Source organism: Notolepis coatsorum (assembly GCF_963971535.1).
Source record: "Notolepis coatsorum genome assembly, chromosome: 9".
Classification (NCBI taxonomy): domain Eukaryota; kingdom Metazoa; phylum Chordata; class Actinopteri; order Aulopiformes; family Paralepididae; genus Notolepis; species Notolepis coatsorum.
The window spans coordinates 102,553,846-102,578,231 of NC_140173.1; the positions used below are offsets into that span (position 1 = coordinate 102,553,846).

Below are 24,386 nucleotides of genomic sequence, written 5' to 3' on the forward strand. Positions count from 1 at the left end.
AGCTAACATTATTATGGCCACCACTGTAGCTGTCTGTGGGACCTGTTTATTAAAAGAGAAATGATGCAATACAAATTTATTCCAACCAGACACTCAGGTCGCTTTCACATATAGTTTTGGTGGACTTGGTGCGGTTCTGTGGGTGAAGTTGCAACATTGTTGCATTCTTCATTTGGTTCGCCTGCGTTCACACAGAAATCTGTCAGCGCACCGAACCTTCTGAACAATGTCACACGGTCGAAAAGGGCGCTTGTCTATTGGACAGTGGAAATGTGTGTGTGGCTGCGAGCCCGTGTGTGTGCGCGCGCGCGTGTGTCTGTGTGTGGACTGCGGAGCCCTCCAGATCAGCGGAGCTGAGTTTTGACATGGCATTGATCCATTGTTCTATTGAAGCACATTACCACCATCCTCTCGCTAAACAACTTGTAGACCACGTTGTTTTTATGAGTGCCCACAAGTAGCTGTTTTATTAATAATATAATAAGCCGCGTTTTTTCTTCCTTCTTCCCAAGATGCACAGATATATAGATAGATGGATAGAGAGATAGATGCAGTGTGGTTGTTTTGCAGTGAATGAATGCTGCGAGCAGTGGTAAGGTAATAATAGTATTGACGTGGCATTGATCCATTGATCCAATGCCGTGCGCCTCGGTAATAATAATAAGCCGCGTTTTTTCTTCCTTCTTCCCAAGATGCACAGTTAGATAGATAGATAGATAGAGAGATAGAGAGATAGAGAGATAGATAGAGAGATAGATAGAGAGATAGATAGAGAGATTAGATGCAGTGTGCTTGTTTTGCAGTGAGTGCTGCGAGCAGTGGTAATAATAATCACTTCCTATATTTGGTTCGCGTTTGGTTCGATGAAGCCGAACCGAGACCTACGTTTTCAGGCGGACCAGAGTTCGCCTGTTTGGTCCGCGAACCGAGTTCGACGCGCATTCACACAAACCCGAAAAACTGGTCCGAAAGTCCGGACCAAACAGCCCCTGTGTGAAAGCGACCTCATTGACATTGGCTCATTTTATGTGAAGCACATAGAACACATTTCCCCCCATGTCTTGATTATAATGGATTCTTTTTTTTTGTGGCATATTTTATAAAAAATATTATTAACACCTTTGAAAAATGTGATCTAGCAGGGGTAAATGGCAAATATTAAACACGTACAGTATGCTGTATAGATTGCTTGTAATTGAGATAATGTTCACATCTGTTGAGTATTTTTACATGAACTTTCATGGCTTCATTGTTTTAAAATCCCAATATTGTTGTGCGTCTACCAGACTCGTGAACACTGTTACAACACAAAGTTAACCTTTCACTACCACACGACAAATGGTTAACCCTTTCACAACCACACTACAGAAGGTTCTATTTCATTCTGGCTTCCGCTCAGCGTCAGTCTGCACTAACCTCACTTCGTGCCTAGCACTGAATAAAAAACTCCACAATGTACCTTTACATACCGACATCCGTCTGGCCACACCCCTATCCGCTTACCTTCATAAGCAGGTGTGTGGTCACCTACTCGCCTCCTTCTTCACTTTCACCACAAGGAAGTGCCTTCGGTAGATACCCACACTTGACGAGGTTGTTTAGTTGAAGAAAGTTGATACGTGTTTACATTTTTTCTTGCTTTTTTCTTCTCTCATATATTTAAAAAGAAAAAAGCTAAGTCATAATGTTTACCTCGGAGGGTCGCGCTCGCAACGTCACGCTTCACCAGCGGTTCTCCATTGCTGCCTCTGTCGTACGTCTTGGAGCGGGGTTGAGGCCTCTCTCGTGGTCGGCAGCCACGCCCGGTAGGCGTCCGATGGATAGTTTGCCTCTCCAAGGAGCTGGTGCACCAGCGCCGTCTCCTGTGCGATGGCCTGGTTCCGGCTCTGGTTCCTCTGCTTCCGGGGAGTCGTCCGCTGTTGGGCGGCCGGCGCCTTTGGTTGCGGGGGATTTGAGACGCAAACTTTTTGCGTCAGCTCGCTCTTGTCGCAAGATGGTGGCTTGCAGACGCGAACGGCCTGGTTTTGGTGAGTTGCTGGAGCCGGATGAGGATGCGTCTGATTCTCCATGGCCGATGGAAACAGGACTACATGGTAGAAGCGGACGGGTTCTTGTTCGAAGCCCCGGTGGAGACATGTCCCCCGCCCGTCCAGGTAACACTGGAGGGGGGTGAGATGTCTCCTTGGGATTCCTCGTACGCAGATGTTGGGTTAGAACCTCCGACTCGGCGGCGGGATGCCCTGCTATCAGCCACATCAGAATGTGGCTCCTTAACCAGTAGTCTGCTGCATGTGAGGGACGCGAGCTCGGTGGGGGAAAGTATGGAGGGGGAACTGCATGCTTTGTTCCCCGAGCTCATGGCGGCGGCGGCAGTCGCAAACGGCGTGCCGCTGCCGCAGCCACTGCCTGTTCCTATTCCTGACGATCTCATAGGTCATCTATGGCAACGTCGCCCGGTGAGAGGGGTGGACGTTGTCTGTCCATTTTTCCCCTCAATGGAGGCCTACGTCCGTCAGGGACAGGTGGTCTCCCACATCATGGGCCTTACCCCCGCCTACGTGCAAGTCACGAGGGTGGTGGGTTTGGTAGAAGGCATGAAGGAGGGCGTGCCTCGGCTTGATAGGCCAATGGCGGCACTCCTTTGTCCTGAGGTGGTGTGGTAGCCGTTACGGAAGCCGGTTCCCCAAGGGAAATCGGCGAGGCGGTTGGCTTTTTGGAGTGACCAGCCATTTATCTCCGCGACGCAATCTCTGGCTGCCACTTCTAACATTGCGCAGCTGGCGAGATTCATGTCCGGGATACTGACGGGCGGCACGGAGCTGACTGATTTACAACATGATCAGCTCGCCCAGGCGGCAGGAGCCATCCTGCATCTGATTCAGCCGCAGGCTATAGCCGCTGGGAAAGTGCGTGCCCTGGCCACTCTAATTCAGCGCCACCTTTGGCTGGAGCAGGCGCGTGTGCCGGAGAAGAAGAGGACTCCACTTCTGACGGCACCCCTCTCCGATGCTGGACTATTCGGGTCGGCACTGCAGCTGATGACCTCAACCTGCAGGGAGATGCAGGAGGAGCGCTCCGTGCTCCAGCCTCATTTCCCCCCGCCCGATGTCGCCGGTGGAGTCAGACGGCAGGCGCGTCGTCGAGGTTCCCTGTTCCCTTCCCGGCCCACATATAATTTTGTTGAAAGAAATAAAGAGTCCCTCCTAAAAAGAGGGACTGTATTTTTTGTTACAAACTGTGTTTATTCACCAAACATATGATGGGGATGCGACGTGTGAATCTTTCGCTAGTATGGGTTTGATAGGAGGGCTAGACGTTACATTCATGTTAGAGCTTAAGCAAGGCCTGCAGCCTACACTCGGTTGAAAAAGGTTTTTTCTGCCTCGACCTGAATCTTCACATAAAGGTAGAGGTTAGTTGTATGCTCTGTTGCTTAAACAGTGATATTGAGCCGCAACACTATTGTGTTGGTCTGCAGTAATGCTCGTATGAAAAAGTACCGCGGCTCAGCCGCTCTCTCTTTCTATCAGATTTTCTGTGTCTTACAACATGGATACGGGTGTCTGGTTCACACATACACAACTTGGCCTTGTTATAAACCCTGTTCACAGATGTGTGTGGCTAGCGTGCATTGAATTAGCTTGCGCTGTTCATTAGCATTTTGCTACTTAAGGTATCGTATGGCTGTTTGTTGTTGTCGTATTGCAAGGGTTGGGCTTGCAGGGGGGTACCGGATAAACCCCTCCTTCCCTCTTCTGATTGGTCAGGGGGTTTATTGGACTCTCTTTTCATTCGGTCAGGGCCAAGCTGTTAGGCAGCTTGGCACGGGGGGGGGGGGGGGGGGTTTATAGACTCCGCACCTATCACAGGCGGTTGAGTCTTGGGTTTCCCCCCGTCATAGCAAACGTCAATAAGCACGTTTCTATTGGACGCCGGCTTCCGTGAGTTTTAGACCCGTATGTAGGGTCGGTTGTTGTCAAGTTGTCGGGGCAGAGCGTAAGAACTTACTGTTCCACTACGCTCGATATACGTGTAACTTGAGTCTGTTGGTCACATGACTCAATGTTACCGTGACTTTTCAATCTATGGCTCACGTGGGAAGTCTCTCTGAGGAGTCCCGTCTCTCTGTGGTGAGGGTGGCGGGATGTAAGAATGTAAAAAAAAATACTCTCGGCCGCGTCACGTGGGATTCATGTCAGTCGGTGTTTCTTTCTTTTTTAATAAATAAAAAGAGTGAAGAATATGAAGCACGACAAACTTCTTGTCGTTCTCCCAGGCGACTTGAAGGACCAATGTCTGGTGTCTGGTTAGACTATCCATTGATGTGTTTGGGTCTCGACGTGTACATAGTGCTGGCTCGGGGTGTTTCTGTTAAGAATCATGCAGGAGGCTAGTACGCCTTGGTTGCTTGTTATTAAAACAGCGTTTTTATAGGGCAACTGGGATGGGGGATTTTTTCCTCTTCCGAGAGCCTGTTACTGGGTCTCGACGGATTCTCGTTCATATCTGGGGGATGTTAACGGAATAGATCAGGACATAGGTAGAGGGGTCTCACGCCCTTGGGGTGGGCCACTGAGCGCGGTACAAATGGGACCGTCTGGGTGGCGCCCTCTTTTCATGTTTTAGATCGACATGCATACCTACCCCCTCTCCTGGAGTGGGCATGTCGGCGTGGTTAGGGCATGGGACTGGTTCTGGTTGCGCTGGTCCAGGTCAGTTAACCCGTTGCCCACCGGGGACGCAGATCTGCTGTTCTGGTCCCCTGAGGGACTTGTGCTTTTTTCGGGGGGGAAAATGCCGGGTCGGCCCGGGTGTCACAGGGTTAGGCGTTATGGAGACCCTTTGTTGGGTACATTTTGTACCTGACACTATCATCAAGGGGCTGGTTCTCCTTTTTCTTTCGCTCCTCTCTCACGCATGGCGAAGAGGGGGCTGTTGGGGTGGTCTTCTGGACCTCCTCTGGTAACCCTGTGTGCTTCCCGAGCCGCCGGGCCCGGTCCGAAGTAATGTTTCGTTGAAACCGTAGGCCTGGGATAACCCTTTTTGGAAACTGAAACACTTGTGGTATAGCTGGTGTATACCCGCAGGTGTGTTTTGGAGTTTTTTCTTGAGGGGTTATAGGAACAACCACCGTATGTGGTACCAAGAGGGTGGTTGATTCCCTGGTGTGTTGGAGCAGAGTCAACAACTGGGTTACCCGGTTGAGTGTGCCCCTGCACGTTCATGACGTCTGCCAATCGTGTCAGCCTTCTCTGCCTCGACCCCTCTGGGTGGGTTTTTTTTATGGAGGCTCTGTCATGGTGCGCAACAATGCCAGCATACGCCCCTTCCGCCGGGGTGCTGTTTTCAGTTGACCCCTTTGGTGCCTGTCTCGTCCGCAGTGCTCCAGGCTCGGGTCTACAGCCTGCTGCCTGGTTTCCCCGGTGCGCTGCCTGCTTCCGTTATGGTTAACCTTTTGAGTGCTTCAAAGTTACGGCCATGCTGACTGCCTGTGTTTTAGGGTCAGTGTGCCAGGCGGCGTACTAATGGGGGGAAGGGCCCGCTCTTGGAGGGGCCCTGTCCGAATACGCTGGTGATGTGGGGGGCGGTGTCACTTAGTGACCGCCTGGTGAGGTCTTGATGCCTGGCGTCATTGACCTCTCCGGGCCCCCTTTTTTCCAGGGGGTCCAGTCCCTTCAGGGGGTCTGGGTCTGCCTTCGCGCTCCGCTGCTACGGCCTTGCCACAGGGTTGAGTTTGCTCTTGACTCTGTGTTTTTTGGGGGCAGTAACGAGGGTTGTTCCTTCCGTTCGTTCCCTGGTGGCATGCGGGTTGCGCGTGTGCATAGTCGTGGGGTCAAGCCACGGTCTGCTCACCCTGTGCATTGAGTTGCTCGAGTTCCTCTTCGCACGGTCGGATCCGTCTCCCTCCCGTCCTCCAATAGGGAGGGTATCCCTCCATTAGGGAGGGTCGGGGGGCTCGGTCCTCTCCGGTCTGATGGTTGTGGGGGGCCTCAGCGGGGTACATTTGTCGAGCTTCTGGCTTCCGCTCAGCTCCTCTTGTGCAGACTGACGCTGAGCGGAAGCCAGAATGAAATAGAACGTAAGGTTATGTATATAACCAAGTTCTTTTTTTTTTTTTATCCACTTTTTCTCCCATTTTCTGTATTTTCTCCCATCCCAATTTCGTATCATCCAACTCAACCCTCCCCTGTCACGAACGCTGTTTCTTGCCTCCCACAAGCCGGCTGCAATGTGGACTAAGTCATACATAGCACAAGTCCCCTCCGGTACTTGAGGTAACAGCAGTCGCATCTTTTCACCTGCGCAGCTCGATCTCTCAGTGGCGAGGAGTAACGCGTGGGAGGCTCACGCTGCCCCCGACACTTCCTGATTCTACTGCGCAGGCGCACCAACCGACCTGTAGGAGTCGCTGTCCACAACGCCCGATCCCCACCCATCAGTTTCCCACCCCCTAATACGGCCAATGTGTATTAGTATGAACGACCAGCTAAACTGAAAGCAATGTGGAGCGCTGGGCTCGAACAGGCAAGCCCAGCGTCTCCGTCATTCGTGGCGAGCGCCTTGCCCACTACGCCACGTAGCCGCCCCGCGTATATAACCAAGTTCTATGAATACTGGTGACGCTCAGCGTCAGGACGCCACTGCGGCCCTTGATCTCGCCTTGTGGTGAAAGTTTGGGAAGGAGAGTAGGTGACCACACACCTGCTTATGAAGGTAAGCGGATAGGGGTGTGGCCAGACGGATGTCGGTATGTAAAGGTACATTGTGGAGTTTTTTATTCAGTGCTAGGCACGAAGTGAGGTTAGTGCAGACTGACACTGAGCGTCACCAGTATTCATAGAACTTGGTTATATACATAACCTTACGTTAACCCTTTCAGACAGTTAACCGTCTGTAGTGGTGTGGTAGTGAAAGGTTAACCTTCTGTAGTGTGATTGATTGAAAACTTTATTAACAGATTGCAGAATGGGTACAATACAGTACGGCTCAATACAAACAATTGTTAACACTTTCCGTGCCGGAGCTCGGTGCCCCGGAACCTCCTTGAATGTTGCGACCCACTTCAATGTTAGCATTAAAAACGCCTAATCTATGTTTTAAATTATGGCTATGTGTCTAATCTGCCCGTCGCTTATCAATGACTGGTTTTCCAGTCAACATTGTCGAAGCGGATTGTTCTTTTATCGGTTCATTTTCGTTTTATAGCATTTTGAAAAGCCCTCGTTTTCAAGGAAAATATAAAGATTCCATGATAAAATACATTTACTGGAATATTCTAGAACAGTGGTTCTCAAACTGTGGTACGCGTACCACTAGTGGTACTTGGTGGTACTGCTGGTGGTACTTGAAAACATTTAAAAAAAGAATTTGCAGTCAGGCCACTGAACTTAGAAGCAGGCCAGGCCAGTGTTTCTGGTTGCGGTGGCGTGATAGTTAGATAACCTAAGTGGGGAACAACCAGGAGATCACTGTGACAGAGAGTAATGCAGTCTAAACGCGTGTAGCTTTATGCCAAGCAAGCAGTGCAAAAATTTACCGTAGTGGCATGCAGTAATGCGCCTTTCATTTTCGCGGAAATAGGCTGTCTATTGCCATTCTCTTTGACAAACTCTAACCTTAACCAGCTCCTTAACAGCGCCTAAACTTAACCGTTCTAACCTTAACCAACTCCGAAACAATGCCTAACCTTAACCTTAACCATAGAAATTATATTGCCATTCTCTTTGACAAACTCTAACCTTAACCAGCTCCTTAACAGCGCCTAAACTTAACCGTTCTAACCTTAACCAACTCCGAAACAATGCCTAACCTTAATCGGCGAAAGAATACACGTTAAAAAAAAATCACGTTAAAAAATATTTTCGATGGGATTCGAACTCGCCAGCAAACAAGCCATAGGATCCACAGCCATGTGTCCTTGCCAATTGAGCTATTTGTTGGATACTGAATAAGGGGCGGTGACTTATATATATTGAGCTCCGCTCGTGTCGCATGCGCGGGCACCTCGCGCGAGCACGCCGGCGCACGCACGCACCTGAGCGAGCACGCCGCCGCCGGTGCACGCACGGTAGCATTTGTCTGAAAAGAAGGGCGCTTTACCGCACTAGCGTGCGGTGACGAATGCGGAAGCATTTTTGCACTGCTTGCTTGGCATTAACGTACAGGCAGTCTAAACAGTCATATATCTTTAATTCAACTTCAGCCCTGATCATAACCATTAATTTTTTTTAGATTTTTTGTAATGTCAGATAAAAAATGAAATACTCCCACTTTTCTGAAAAGAGTTGGTGTTAAATCTGACATTACAAAAAATCCATCAAAAGCTGTGTTGTTGCTAATCATTGACACATGCCTAGCCTGTAATAATCCTCCCCAGAAAAATTTACTTTGCATTTGATATATTGAAAATATTTAACTTTTTGTGGGTTTTTTTTAACAATAATTTGTGATGTCATCACACAAACTGGCATTTAAAGGGTAAAAATTCAAAAATGTATTGAATATGTGTGTTCTTTTCTTTTTTGCAATAATTTGTGATGCCCATCACAAACACTGGCATTTAAAGGGTAACATTTCAAAAATTCCTGCACCAGAATGCAGGAAATTAAGTTTTTGTAACTGTGTGTGTGTGTGTGTGTGTGTGTGTGTGTGTGTGTGTGTGTGTGTGTGTGTGTGTGTGTGTGTGTGTGTGTGTGTGTGTGTGTGTGTGTGTGTGTGTGTGTGTGTGTGTGTGTGTGTGTGTGTGTGTGTGTGTGTGTGTGTGTGTGTGTGTGTGTGTGTGTGTGTGTGTGTGTGTGTAGAGAGAGAGAGCATGAAGGACAATTGCTTGCTGTGTGAGAGAGATAGAGAGAGAATTAAGTACATTTGCTGAAATAGTTCTTAATTTTCTCACTTGCTATGTGAGAATGTTAGTTATTATGTTCTCAATGCCCCTTGCATTGTATGAGATGTGTGGAAGTGTTTGCTAGTTCTAGTGCTATCCCTTTGTACATTGTGGCTGTGTCTGACAAAAGTTAACAATAAATAATGGTATTAGGAATACATTTGCCTCCTGCGTGAACTGTGCATAGCTGAATAGACTGTATTTTAACGCCGGTCATATGGTGGTACTTGGAGAGCCAGCTACGTTCTCAGGTGGTACTTGGTGTAAAAAGTTTGAGAACCACTGTTCTAGAATACACAAAAACGTTGTAATTTTTCAGCCTATTTATGAATTGTTTTTAAATAAACGCGGGGGGGCAGGTGGCGCACGGAGATTACGTTCGTCACCAACACCGGGAGACACTAGGATTCGCCTGTTCGAATCCAGCTCCCGGCGTTGCTATCAGCTTGGCTGGCCTCTCACACTGATACAATTGGCTGTATCAGGGGGTGGGAAAGCTGAAGGGTGGGTCCTGGGCGTTGTGGACAGCGACCCCTACAGTTCGGTCGGGGCGCCTGCTCAGCGAGGGTTGGAACTGAGGAGAGATAGTGTGGCCTCCCACACGCTACACTCTCCCCGGTGAGAACCTGCACGGCCAGGTTGGCCTGCCCCAGGCTGCACATGCGTCGGAGGAAAGCATGTGACAGTCTCCGGTCTCCCGGACCAACAGTAGGGGAACGTACGCAACAACCAGGAAGGGTGGGATGGGAGAAAATCGGGAAAAAGGAGGGGAAGAAAGATAAAAAAAATTAAAAATAAATGCTAGATTATCGATAGTATGTGTACGTATGCACGCTATAGAGGCGATCTGAAAAATCGATTCTCTTATTTCCTCATCAGCGATCGCGCACATACAGACACATCACACATAGGGCAAACGCTGAGATCTCAGCGAATACAACTCTGATTATCCCAAGACTGGTAAAATAGATTCCTTACCTCAGATCAGATGTTCTCCAAAAAGATCATTCCAATTCCTGATCGCCATTCCAAATATCGATCACGCTTATTGAGTATTGGCTGCTGTAAATATATATTCCAGGCTGATTCCCGTCCCGCGATGACTTCCATGTTGATCAGACTTATTGCCAGTGTTGTGCTAGTTACTGAAAAATAGTAACTCAGTTACTTTACTAGTTACTTCATTTCAAAGTAACTTCGTTACTGTACTAGTTACTTACACCCAAAAGTAATGAGTTACTGTGAAAAGTAACTATTTAGTTATTTTTTTAAAAAAATAAAAAAAAAAGATTGCTCCCGAGTCCCATGCCCCAGATACTCAAAATCGGTTGATCAACTTGACAGTTTCCATTCACATCACCGAACTCTGCTAAGCAATGTGGTCTAGATACAAACACAAATCTGACACAAACAAATGTTGTCCCGAGTCGATATAATAAGAAGTGCGCCGGTTGAAGGAACAGCCTTGATGTCGCCGGAGCGTTTCATTATAACCATTATAATTCAAGGGTACTACGACTATGCGTGCACCTCATGGTACCAAAGCACCTCAAAGGCGCTTAAAACAAAATTACAAACATCACAAAACAAACTGGTCAGACTACTACTTGACCTGAACCCCAGAACCCACCTCACCCCTGCCCACTTTGACAACCTAGGATGGCTTAGAGTAGACGACAGAGTACAGCAACTTGCAATGGGCCTGGTCTACAAGATACACTATACGACCGGGGTACCCATGTACATGTCAAAATACTTCCCAAAGGTCAGTGAATACCACAACCACTACACCAGAGGAAGCTCAACAAATCATGTAAAACCCAGATTCGGCTCAAACAAGGGACTAAACACGTTTCGCAATTATGCCACAACAATGTGGAACGCCCTACCCAAAGCTAGGGGTAACAGTACTGTATATTTGAATACCGTTTATGTCACAAATGTATCAGTACTAAATACCTATATGTCCCTATACCATAAATGTCATGTATGTTGTGTATGTCATAAATGTCTATATGAATTGAAAATGGGGGACCCTGATGGAAACAAGACAAACGTCTTTCTCAGGTCTGCATCCCCTTAACAATTGTATGTATTGAGCCGTACTGTATTGTACCCATTCTGCAATCTGTTAAATAAAGTTTTCATTCATTCATTCACCATCTTGCAAGTTGCAACGTTGTTTAAGATATCAATCAAAGCATTGCAACGTTAGAATAGTTAGGATATCAATTGTGCATGAATGGACTATATTTATATTGTTTGATTAGTATTATGAGATTCCCTGGCAGATTTCGTACAGTCAAAATCCGTTGATCAACTTGAGTTTCAGTGAACACATTGCACTCACCAAAGTCTGCGGTGGTCGAGATGTAGTAACGTTAGTCCAGTTGACTCCAGCAGCGCCTCAAACATGTTCTTTATCTCGTTTCCATGTTGTATATTAATTATCTCTCCAAGTAGTTGCTAAATGGTTTGTTAGTTGGTTACTGCGTTCTTTTTATGTAGATTCATAGCGAGCGTCCGCCTGAGTTTGTTTTGTTTACAATAGAGAGCGTCTATTTCTTTCCGTAGCCGCATTTCTGGTTTTCGCATTTCTGATTGGCCAGTGGCCACTGACTGACGCTCTCTGGTCAGAGAACGTCAGAGAACGTCAGTCAGTGGCCAATCAGAAATGCGAAAACCAGAAATGCGGCTACGGAAAGAAATAGACGCTCTCTATTGTAAACAAAACAAACTCAGGCGAAATCAAACAGAGTTAGGAGGACGCTCGCTATGAATCTACATAAAAAGAATGCAGTAACCAACTAACAAACCATTTAGTAACGGTAACAGCGTTACTGAATTTAAAAAGTAATGTGTTAGAGTACTAGAACGGCAAAAAGTAACTTCGTTACTGTAACGCGTTACTTTGTAACGCGTTAGTCCCAACACTGCTTATTGCCAGCACAAGGAACCAGCTGGCTAAGCGACTGACCTGCAGTTACACAGGGATAGACGATAGGGGGCGCTTTTTTCCATTCTGAGCTCCTGTAGGGGCTGCTGTACCAACGGGGACGATATTTGTCGTCATCGGCACTCAGTGGGGGGGGCTAATAAAACGAGATATGTCGTCCATGGCACTGAAAGTGTTAAGGGGATGCAGACCAGAGAAAGATTTTCGTCTTGTTTACATCAGGGTCCCCCATTTTTAATTCATCAAGACATTTATGACATACATGACATACAGATACAGTACTGTTTCATCCTGACATTTATGACATACAAGATATACAAATATACAGTACTAGTAAGTCAAATAATAGCAAGGGTAAAATGAGCAGACATATAAAATCACAGTTTTTCACAATATGATCTAACATCCCAACAGGCCACCTTGTTTATCGTTTGATTAAGTTTTAGTTTCTTTACAGTGCAACGCTGGCTCTGAAGAATGGCCCTGACTTCGGACATTATAGAAGCACAAGCTTAAATCTTTAGAGCTCCTCATTGTGGAACTTCTCAGTCGTCAAACTGAGCTCCTGTCCCGGCTGCGTGAATATTAAAGGCAACCAACTTGTGTTCGGCTTTTCTCTGATTGGCCGCGCCCCCCCGCCCCCACGCGCAGGCAAGCGCAGCCGTCCCACGTCCCAAATTAAATCCAAAGAGCAAGCGCAGCAGCGCGGCAGCGCGGCAGCGCGGGCAACCAACTTCTGTAGTGTTGGGCTGCTGTTCCAACGCACTTGTGTTGGGCTGCGGTAGCAGTGGAGCGCTGCTGACTGATTATTATGTTTCGCGTTTTTAACAACCAACGGTAGATTCACTCGTCACTGTACATGTATAAACAAAGCCCATACAGTTATGAAATAATAAACACTGTTAGGACTCGCAATAATAAACACTGTTTGGTACTAAATACCTATATGTCCCTATGCCATAAATGTCTATATGAATTGAAAATGGGGGACCCTGATGTAAACAAGACAAACGTCTTTCTCAGGTCTGCATCCCCTTAACAATTGTATGTATTGAGCCGTACTGTATTGTACCCATTCTGCAATCTGTTAAATAAAGTTTTCATTCATTCATTCATTCACTATCTGACTCTTAATAATAAACACTAGTGTTAGGACTATCTGACTCTTACTAATAAACACTGTGTTAGGACTATAAACACTGTTAGGACTATCTGACTCTTAATAATAAACACTGTTACAGTGTTAGGACTATCTCGAGTCACGCGTCACTACTGTAACTAGAAACTCTGGGTGTCACTGTACATCAGTAACGTTATTTCGCGTTTTTAACGTCAGCGGGGCGATGCGGTGGTTTGTCGCCGGCTTCCGTGCACCGCCGCCGGCTCTACTCGGTCCAGCTCCAGCAGCAGCGGCCGTTCCTCCGTTGTAGAACGAAGCCCTTCAATGACCGCGCTCTCATATTTTGCGAATGCATAAACTATGTCTTAAATTATGGCTATGTGTCTAATATGGCTGTCACTTATCAATGACTTCGCGACAGCCATATTAGACACATAGCCATAATTTAAGATATAGTTTATGCATTCGCAAATATGAGAGCTCTGTCATTGAAGTGGGTGGTGGCAGTGTAACAACGTTCACCCTGATGTAAAGTAGCGATTTTTATTGTTTTGTCATGACAACCCAATTACATAATCCAACATATGTGTAAAGAAACAACATATTCCAGTTAACGGTATATTTTTTAATGATTCATTACGGTATAAATTAGGTTAACTGGAGCTGTGGAGGCTCCTTGCTGAAGAGCCAGCGGGGCGATGCGGTTGTTCATTCACCGGCTTCCGTGCGCCACCCGCGGCTTGACTCGGTTCAGCGTTCACCCTGATGTAAAGAAGCGATTTTTATTGTTTTGTCATGAAAACCCAATTACATAATCCAACATATGTGTAAAGAAACAACATATTCCAGTTAACAGTATATTTTTTAATGATTCATTATGGTATAAATTAGGTTAACTGGAGCTGTGGAAACTATATCTTAAATTATGGCTATGTGTCTAATATGGCTGTCTCAAACACAAGGACCTGGGGGAGCATCATGCGCATGCGCGGCTCTCTGCCGCGACTCTCTTGTCTCTCTTGTCTCTCTTGTCTCTCTTGCCGCAAGGCCGCGTGCTAGTGGATTGATTGATTGGCCGTGTGGCCAATCAGAGAAACGCTGAACGAAAAGCTGAACACAAGTTGGTTGCCTTTAATATTCACGCGTCCCGGCTGGATAGTTTGGAGCCATCGGTCGCTGTCCCCTCGCCTGCTCGCTCCTCCTGGGCGACTGTTGTGAGGGGGAAAAGAAAGGTATCCCTACCTCTCTTCGACCCCATGGACTCCCCGCTGCTCTTAAACCGTTATACTCCACTGTCAGAATGCTTCAACGCCCCAGGATTACCCTTTTCTGGTGTGCATGCTGTTATCCAGGGAGCAGCTTCCCCAACACAATTGCATTTAAATGGGGGGGGGGGGGGTGTATGTATTCCAAAGCAACACATTGGCCTTTACAGTGGGGTCAGATTTCAGCTCAATACTAACAACTGCTAAGAGGATGAAGACCAGACAAATACTTTTCGTCTTGTTTACACAAGGGTCCTCTATTTTAATTCATCAATAAATTACATTCCCTGTATTTTCACAGAAATACACTCAATATCTGCATTATTACCACACATATAGATGTTGTTCAACCATCTAATGTGTCTGTATCTTTCCCAATACAAATAAACCATATTACTATACTTTTTCAGGAGTACAGTCACACTGATCATCATTCTAAAATTAACTCTAACATTCTAATTAATTATATAACTGGTTATACATGCAAAAGGGACAATAGAACACTGGAACTGGAAATCTTTTTAAAATCGTCAAACAGGGACTCAGACCCCAGAAAGGGTTAACCATTTGTCGTGTGGTAGTGAAAGGTTAACCTTGTGTTGTAACAGTGTTCACGAGTCTGGTAGACCCACAACAATATTGGGATTTTAAAACAATAAATAAATAAATAAAAGTTCATGTAAAAATACTCAACAGATGTGAACTTTATCTCAATTACAAGCAATCTATACAGCATACTGTACGTGTTTAATATTTGCCATTTACCCCTGCTAGATCACATTTTTCAAAGGTGTTAATAATATTGTTTTATAAAATATGCCACAAAAAAAAGATTCCATTATAATCAAGACATGGGGGGGAATGTGTTCTTTTATATGTGCTTCACATAAAATTAGCCAATGCCAATGAGTGTCTGGTTGGAATACATTTTTATTCCATCATTTCTCTTTTAATAAACAGATCCCACAGACATGAACAGCTACAGTGGTGGCCATAATAATGTTAGCTTAGCAACTATACCAAAAAGCATTACACTAACAGCGTTGTGATCGCTTTCTTCTAGGGATGTCCGATATTATCGGCCGACCGATATTATCGGCCGATATCGGCAGTAAAATGTGATATCGGAAAATATCGGTATCGGTTTAAAAAAAGAAAAAAACAATAACAATATTTGTTATATATATAACCAGTGAAATGATTAGTTACCTGAAATTATTCCGTTTTTTGGGGTGGGAAACCCTGCATATATCGGTATCGGTTGATATCGGTTGATATCGGTATCGGAAATTAAGAGTTGGACAATATCGGAATATCGGTATCGGTAAAAAAGCCAATATCGAGCATCTCTACTTTCTTCTGATGAAATGAATGGACAAGAGAGCTGTGCTTCGGCCGTCTAATGACGTTAGATTTGACACGTTTTAAATATATACACTTTGACTGCTGAATTGACACGTTTTACTTATTCATACTTTAATTCAGCAACATTAATTCATACAGTCTGTAGACATAGGACGTTGTAGCGTCCGTCTAATGAAGTTAACAGACTTTGCGCCTCCTGGCGGGCATATAACAGAACAGCAACCTGGTTTCCAAATTAATTCCCATGTCGTGAGACCACCGCGGCAAAATGGTTAGGAACACTAATGGCTGCATCTGTAGGTATGTATTTTAGGTGGATTTTCAGAAAATAGGGCTCCGGGCTTAAGAGGTTAATGTCACACCAAACAAACAAATCAAATTCCTTGTATGTGTAAACTACTTGGCAATAAAGACCATTCTGATTCTAATGACTTGTTCCTCTCCAGGCAGATCAACAAGGTTCTAATTAGTTGTGTTCCTCTCAAGGCAGATCAACAAGGTTATAATGAGCTGTGTTCCTCTCCAGGCAGATCAAAAAGGTTCTAATGAGCTGTGTTCCTCTCCAGGCAGATCAACAAGGTTCTAATGAGCTGTGTTCCTCTCCAGGCAGATTAACAAGGTTCTAATGAGCTGTGTTCCTCTCCAGGCACTCCCTGTCAGATCAACAAGGTTCTCAGTCACCCCACACTGCCCCTCACCATTACCGCCCAGGAGGACCGACACATCAAGTTCTTTGACAACAACACAGGGAAGCTGGTCCACTCCATGGTGGCTCATCTGGACGCAGTCACCAGCCTCGCCGTCGACCCCAACGGACTCTACCTGATGTCGGGCAGTAAGTGACAACGGCTTGTAGCGTGTCTGGCTGTGTGACGTCAACAGGTATTGGCAGAGTAATACATAATACAGGTAATCAAAATTATAATACAGTAGAAAGGTAAAAATAGACAGTGTAATCAATATAATTTACTCTGAATATACGCATCTGAGCAAGTAGTCAAGTCAAGTTTCCTTTATTGCCACACAACCAGGCAGTAGGCAGTGTGATCAAAGGTGCAGATGAGGGTCTGTATGCCCTATCGGTTACATTATACATTAAAATAAATATGGTTACAATAAACACTAGAATCTAAATATATACTATGAGTAAGTAAAGTGTACAGTAGGTTACTCATTTATTATTAAGAATACAAGGTTAGGCCTATGACCTCACAATGCCTGGTCATACAGCTTTATATTAATTCAATTTACATCAAATAATAGTTTCACAGACACTAAGACAAGTTAACACTGTACTGGACAGCAGGTGGACAGGAAGTGAAGAGTCACTGGCTCAAGTTGAATCAAATCAAACCTGTTGTTACATCAGGTACAAACAATGCAGCGCCACTTAGTGACTAAACATGGCACTGCAACTAAATAATAACAGATATAATAGGCACATTGGGCCTCATTCACGAAGCGAACAGAACAGATTTCCTCTTATTTTGTTCTTAACTAGCATTTTTTCTTATTTTATTCATACCTGGGATTCAGCAATATTTTCTTATTTTTTATTTTCTCTTAGGCAAGACCAAATTCTAAGAGTGGTCGAGAGCACTCTTACCCAGATAAGAAACTCTTACCCAGATGAAAATTTTTATTTAAAAAAGCCTACCATTGGTCAATTACTCTCAAATACGACTTTAAAAACCCAGAACTTTTCAATAATAATAATAATTATTATTATAACTATATATTTGTATAACTACCGGTATATATTTGTATAAATCGGCCTTCTATCACCTCCGGAACATTGCTCGTCTCCGCCCCTCCCTATCACTCTCCGCTGCTGAAACACTGGTTCATGCATTCATATCATCAAGACTAGATTACTGCAACAGCATCCTCTACGGCTAACCAAACACTATTCTCAATAAACTCCAATATGTCCAAAACTCTGCTGCCCGCATGCTCACCTCCACCCGTCGCTCTGATCACATCACCCCTGTCCTCCACGACCTCCACTGGCTTCCAATCAAATACAGGATACATTTTAAAATACTAATCACATTTAAAGCCCTCAACAACCTTGCCCCTCCCTACCTGTCCGACCTCCTCCACCGTCACACGCCCACCCGTCGCCTTAGGTCTGCAGATGCCAACCTCCTAACACCTCCCACGACCAAGCTCCGGACCTGGGGCGACAGGGCCTTTGCTGCTGCTGCCCCCTCCCTTTGGAATGCCCTCCCCAGCCATATCCGTGATACAAACACCCTGACATCTTTTAGATCAGCCCTCAAAACTCACCTTTTCAATCTTGCTTTTGACCTCTAATTCTGTCTGTTTTATTTGATTTTGTCATGTATTATTTTTGTTCTGTTTTTGTTCTGTTTTTTTGTTTTGCCATAGTTTGTCTCTCCTGCCCATGTAAAGCGTCTTTGAGCACCTGGAAAAGCGCTATATAAGATAGATGTATTATTATTATTATTTGATGTTCTGCGTTCTGCTTCTGAAATGGATTATATATTGCTGTTAGAACAGTTAGATGCTCTGGCCACCCAGGCCGTACGCATAGAATGCATATCGTAGATCAGGGGTCAGCAACCTTTTTGACATGGAGTGCCAGTTTGAAATATAGTTGTAACTAGTGTGCCTCAACAATATTCCATGCATCGTAAATTATTTTTCTCATCAGGTATTTTTAATGATACATTTTACATTATTACATCATTATTGTTATTGTTATTATTAACAATATTATTATGATGGGGGCGGCTACGTGGCGTAGTGGGCAAGGCGCTCGCCACGAATGACGGAGACGCTGGGCTTGCCTGTTCGAGCCCAGCGCTCCACATTGCTTTCAGTTTAGCTGGTCGTTCATACTAATACACATTGGCCGTATTAGGGGGTGTGTAACTGAGGGGTACAATTCCCTGACTATTGATAAGTATGGTATCATTAAACCACTACCGCTTTATGTACTTTAACTACTGGCCATACAGTACACGATATCTAAATATGATGAACACTTTCCACAATGAAATCGGTTCCAGTCAAAGGTAATAATCAAATATTTAATATAGCAAAAGGTACATAGAATATTTATCTTACATTTATCATTTGAATGCACTTGTAAGGCAAATGAGTACTCGTAGGCAAATCAACACTGAATGTCCAATCTCTGGTTACGCAGGAAGCAAGTATACAACCTGGCTCTTAGGGAATTACATCTATGGTACACTTAATGATATAGCGGGATATTCTGGAAGGGGTCCTCCCGGTTGTAAGCCGGTAGGGGGGGTAGGAGAGCCGTCGGTAGTAGACCGTCTGGTCAACGATATCTAGGGAGACTTCAAGTACAGAAGACAGTGCGATAGACTCTTGATCCGCAGATGAATACACCTTGGTTCTCTTGTAGGCTGTAGCTCCACAGTGAAGAAGAAGCTAGGCGACCTCAGTCTCTCTGAGCGCCGACTCAACTTGACTCCTCTCGGGGGTAAATCCAACACTCACAGGCGTCGGCGATTATCCGCTCCACAAATCACAGTACCAAAGCAAATATATATTCCAGCCGCATAGGGCTCAGCAGTCGTCGGGTAGGTAATCCAATGTACATGTCCCTCGGTCCTCGCCTAGATCTCCTCGGATGAAAGCGCCATGTGGTCGGCCCAACCTGGATAAGACTCTAGATAACACGAGGAAGCGTTGGAGATGCTGGTCACTTTAGAACTCTAACCGCACGATGCACCATACACGATAGACTATTATTACTTAATAGAAATACGTCGCACTCGACGGTACAGTGCCAAACTCTGACAATTCAGTTATTAACTCGCACGAGGTCTCAATGCTATCCTAAGGCCAAACAGGCCATACTTCACCGCACGTCGTATCGTGGGTGAGGCTTCACGTTCTGTTACTAAGTTGGGAAGAAGGGTAAGGGACTAAGGGACTTCTACATTTACTTGCGCCATATTTATATGCACAGTGAACAAATAGTGCCACTCTCATTTCGGTAGCCGTATCCCTGAGCGGAGCCGGGGCTAGTACGGACATGTCTCGTCGGTACCTTTGAACTTGACGCCAGGGGCTGGTCCCCTGGCGCCTGGTCCTTTGTCCAATAAGAGAATGAACTATTATGGGCTATAGTAGGCTAAAGGGATATTCCGTGTATATGTACAAGGAATATACAAGGGATATCAAACGACATACAAATACTATTCAATATATATCCATAAATAAATATATATATTCGGTTTAATCTGATGCTTCGTAACAGGGTGGGATAACTGATGGGTGGGGATCGGGCGTTGTGGACAGCGACTCCTACAGGTCGGTTGGTGCGCCTGCGCAGTAGAATCAGGAAGTGTCGGGGGCAGCGTGAGCCTCCCACGCGTTACTCCTCGCCACTGAGAGATCGAGCTGCGCAGGTGAAAAGATGCGACTGCTGTTACCTCAAGTACCGGAGGGGACTTGTGCTATGTATGACTTAGTCCACATTGCAGCCGGCTTGTGGGAGGCAAGAAACAGCGTTCGTGACAGGGGAGGGTTGAATTGGATGATACGAAATTGGGATGGGAGAAAATATAGAAAAATGGGAGAAAAAGTGGATAAAAAAAAAAAATTATTATGATGGTTGTATCAATGGTTGTAAATAAATCTGAGTTGGGGGGGGGGGCAATGCAATGCAGACAAACAGCTGCATACAGTTCAACCATTTCACTCACATTTGCCCATTCATTTTTGGACACATCACACACCATCGGTGTGTGTACTGTACGCGTCTATACTTTCTACAACGGAGCTCGGTTTCCGGGTTCCTCCGATTGGCCACGACGCCCACGTGACCTCCGCTAGCACGCCCCCTTCCTGCCGCGCTCGCCAGTTTCCTCAAGCGTCAAGCTCCTGCCGCGCCGAGCTCTGTCATTGAAGTGGGTGGTGGCAGCATAACAGCGTTCAGCCTGATGTAATGCGCCGAGCTCTGTCATTGAAGTGGGTGGTGACAGCATAACAGCGTTCAGCCTGATGTAATGCGCCGAGCTCTGTCATTGAAGTGGGTGGTGGCAGCATAACAGCGTTCAGCCTGATGTAATGCGCCGAGCTCTGTCATTGAAGTGGGTGGTGGCAGCATAACAGCGTTCAGCCTGATGTAATGCACCGAGCTCTGTCATTGAAGTGGGTGGTGGCAGCATAACAGCGTTCAGCCTGATGTAATGCGCCGAGCTCTGTCATTGAAGTGGGTGGTGGCAGCATAACAGCGTTCAGCCTGATGTAAAGTAGCGATTTTATTGGTTTGTCATAACAAACCAATTACATAATCCAACATATGTGTAAAGAAACAACATATTCCAGTTAACGGTATATTTTTTTAATAGTTTATGCATTCGCAAATATGAGAGCCTATCATTGAAGTGGGTGGTGTTACCAACAGCCAGCGTTCACCCTGATGTAAAGTAGCGATTTCCATTTCATTGAGGAAGGCGGGAGCGCGGCGCGGCAGGAGCTTGGCGAGCTCAGCCCGGCACGCGGCAGGAAGGGGGCGTGCTAGCGGAGGTCACGTGGGCGTCGTGGCCAATCGGAGGAACCCGGAAACCGAGCTCCGTTGTAGAAAGTATAGACGCGTACTGTACGTGTGCTGTCATAGCTCCACCTACAGGCCTAATGGAGAACACCAGGAGAACACCAGGATGTTAATGGAGGGTGAATGTGAGGTATATCGTGTAAATACATTTTGATTGATCGCAAGACTACACTGTAAAAAAAATAATAATAATAAGTTACCAGAACTTAAAAATATTGAGTTCAGTTACTGTGCATTAAGGTTTTCAGTTTTCAATCCACAATAAGTTAACAGAAAAATAAGTACACAACCACATTATTTCAACCTAATAAAACTGTTTATTGTCATTGTTTTAAGAACACAAGTTGACTTGGTAATACTCACATTTTGAGTAAAAAAAATGGCTTTTAACATGTGCAATGTTCAATGAAATAGAAAAATAAATAATAAAATTTGTTGATTAATCCCACTGGTCACAATGGTGACCGTAATAATGTTTTTGTTATAAGGCTCTGCAAATGTTACTGAATGATGTAGCAATGTATTTCCAGCTAAATTGAAATAATAAACAAATAAAGGGTCTCAATTAAATATGTGGTAGTAAAAATAACCTGTGGGACGATTTCAACAAGATAAATGCGACAACAGTGCAAAATATTTCACTATATATATATTGTTTTTTTAATGCTGCCCCCTGTGCCTATGAAAATGCCCCCGCGTGCCTATGCAGGCACGCGTGCCTAGGGTGGCCTACCCCTGTTCTAGATCTATTTACAGAGCCAGATGTGTGGCTGCTTAACCGTTTCAGATTGCCAAGAGCGGTCCTTTTAGATGTATGCAATACTCTGGGACAATGTTCCCTCTAATTTTTTTTCGGTCTGAGCAAACACTCAAACCTCCTGAGCAGACATCAGCAACTACTGAGCAACATATGTCACCTGCCGATTAACCAGTTAGTTGATAAGCGGAAAAAAATCTGAGAATCTTAATTTCCCTCAATGTCTAACATAAAAATCTATACATTTAGCTGATACCAGGCCACGTGAGCGGATCGGCGCGGCCGAGAAATCCGCTCTTCGCTCTTTAAAGCTTGGTCCGCTCCGCTAATCGCTCATGTTGACCCCGCCCCCAAGTCGCTCTCCGCTCGCTCCCCGCTCACTTTGAATCGAGCGCTCCCCGCGCCAGATCGCTCGGCAGATTTTTTTTATTTTTTTTTGGAGCATGGTGTAAATTAGCTCAAACTACAACAGTCTACACCCCCTGGGCCCCTTAACAATTGTTTGTATTGAGCCGCATTGTAATTGTACCCATTCTGCAATGTTAAATAACGTTGTTTATCCATTCACTAGCTCTATTAAGCGATGATAGGCTAGCCGAGCCACAATGCTATGGTCGCTGCCATTAACGTTAGCATGTAAGCTAACGACAACAACAATGGCGTCGATACTTTTTCTAACAGGAGTGAGTGACAAAGCCTGAACAGGATATCACAGGTTCACCCTTCTCATTGGTTGAAAATGGCCTTCATGTTTGTACATCGCCATCTGTTGCTTTGGCATTGTACTGCATGTATATATTACATCAACAGTGTTAAACCACTGAGCGGCCTGGAGTGGATTGGAGCGGAGGAGAACTCTCGCTCCGGACGTCGCGCCGACTCATTTTAAAACCCACTCCTCGCTCACGTCAAAACCGCCCGCTCCGCGCCCCGCTCCGCGCCCCGCGCCGCTCACGCGCCGCGCCGCTCACATGGCCTGGCTGATACACAGAAATAATACAAAAAGGCATAATATATTCCTTAATCAAATATTTATTTGACCATTGATTGATGATACAGAATGTATGTAATGTAAATGATAAAACAGTAACCTCACAAAGATACTAATTTAAAAGTGCACTATGCAGTTTCGAATTTGTTACATTTGCATAACTTGCAATTAGTGTACAAAACTAATTTATTACACACATAATCCTTAGAATGATTGTATCATAACAAGCATCTTATCAAACCAAAACATCATTTTGAGGCATCAAAATAGTTTTAAATAATTTTCTTTCTCTCTCTGTATAGCTGCATACTTCAATTCAGTCAACTTTGCCATCAAACTCTCGCCTCGCACAGCTTTATTTGTAATGTTTTTCTGTCTCCATGTGAGCTTTGAGATCGCCAGCACCTTTATTAGAAACAGAAACATAATATGGTCAAGCTTTGCACGCGTTGCACTCCGCTTCCAATTAGTCTCGACCGGGATGGTAAATTGGGAATTTTCTCTGTAGTTGATCTGTAATGTACATTTTCTGCATTGTGAGCAGAATCAATGCTGGTCGGATCTGTCCGCTTCCTCATCTGTTGTGTGTGTGTGAGCGCAGTAGCGACGCCCACAAAGCACTGAAAGCAGGCTTCTCTGGGTAACGTCACACGCAACAGGATACCGTAGTATTCGGTGCAACGCGCCAGTCAATTTAACTACATGCATATTTTACACAAACGTTTCTGTGCGCAACAGATTTCAGATGTGCGCGGGAGAGTTTTGCCATGTGCACACAGGCGCACCTTTGAGGGAACATTGCTCTGGAGCATCAATTCAGACACAACAGTCGTTGTCGTTCAGTATTGTCAAAGCCTACTTTGCTGGAACGATTAATTTTGCACAGTAAAATGTGCAATAGTGCAATCGTAGTAGTCCTATCTATCAGACAAACAGCAATTCACTACCATGGATGGTCATACCTCAACTTCTTTCCCTGTTACATCTGGTGTCCCCCAAGGCTCAGTCCTTGGTCCCATACTCTTCTCCCTCTATATGTTACCCTCTGTCACATCTTCAGAACACATGGTCTCCAATATCACTGCTACGCCGATGACATACAGTTATACATCCACTCCCCTCCTGACACCACTGCTGCTACTACTGCCCTCTCCTCCTGCCTCTCTGAAAAAAAAATCTGGAGGAATCACAACCTTCTCCAACTCAACAGTACTAAAACTGAAATCCTTCTAATAGGCACACCTCACGTTCTCCGTAAAATCCCTGACTGCTCCATATCCATCAACAACCACTCTATCCTCCCCTCCCCCACAGTGAAAAAGTTGGGTGTTCTATTTGACCCCAAACTATCATTCGAACCACACATCAATAACATCACCAAGATATGTTACTTTCACCTCAGGAACATTTCCCACATTAGACCACTACTGTCCCCCTCAGACACTGAAAAGCTGGTTCATGCCCTCATTTTCTCCCGTCTAGATT

General features: G+C 45.3%; 1 protein-coding gene across 1 annotated transcript in view; it reads left to right on the forward strand.

Annotated features, from left to right (window-relative positions):
* Positions 1-24,386, forward strand: part of strn (striatin, calmodulin binding protein) — a 284,127-nt gene that overhangs the window by 254,174 nt on the left and 5,567 nt on the right. Inside the window, exon 16 of the mRNA XM_084321683.1 lies at positions 16,237-16,425. Coding sequence (XP_084177809.1) covers positions 16,237-16,425 — 189 coding nt within the window. The remainder of the gene's footprint in view (positions 1-16,236; positions 16,426-24,386) is intronic.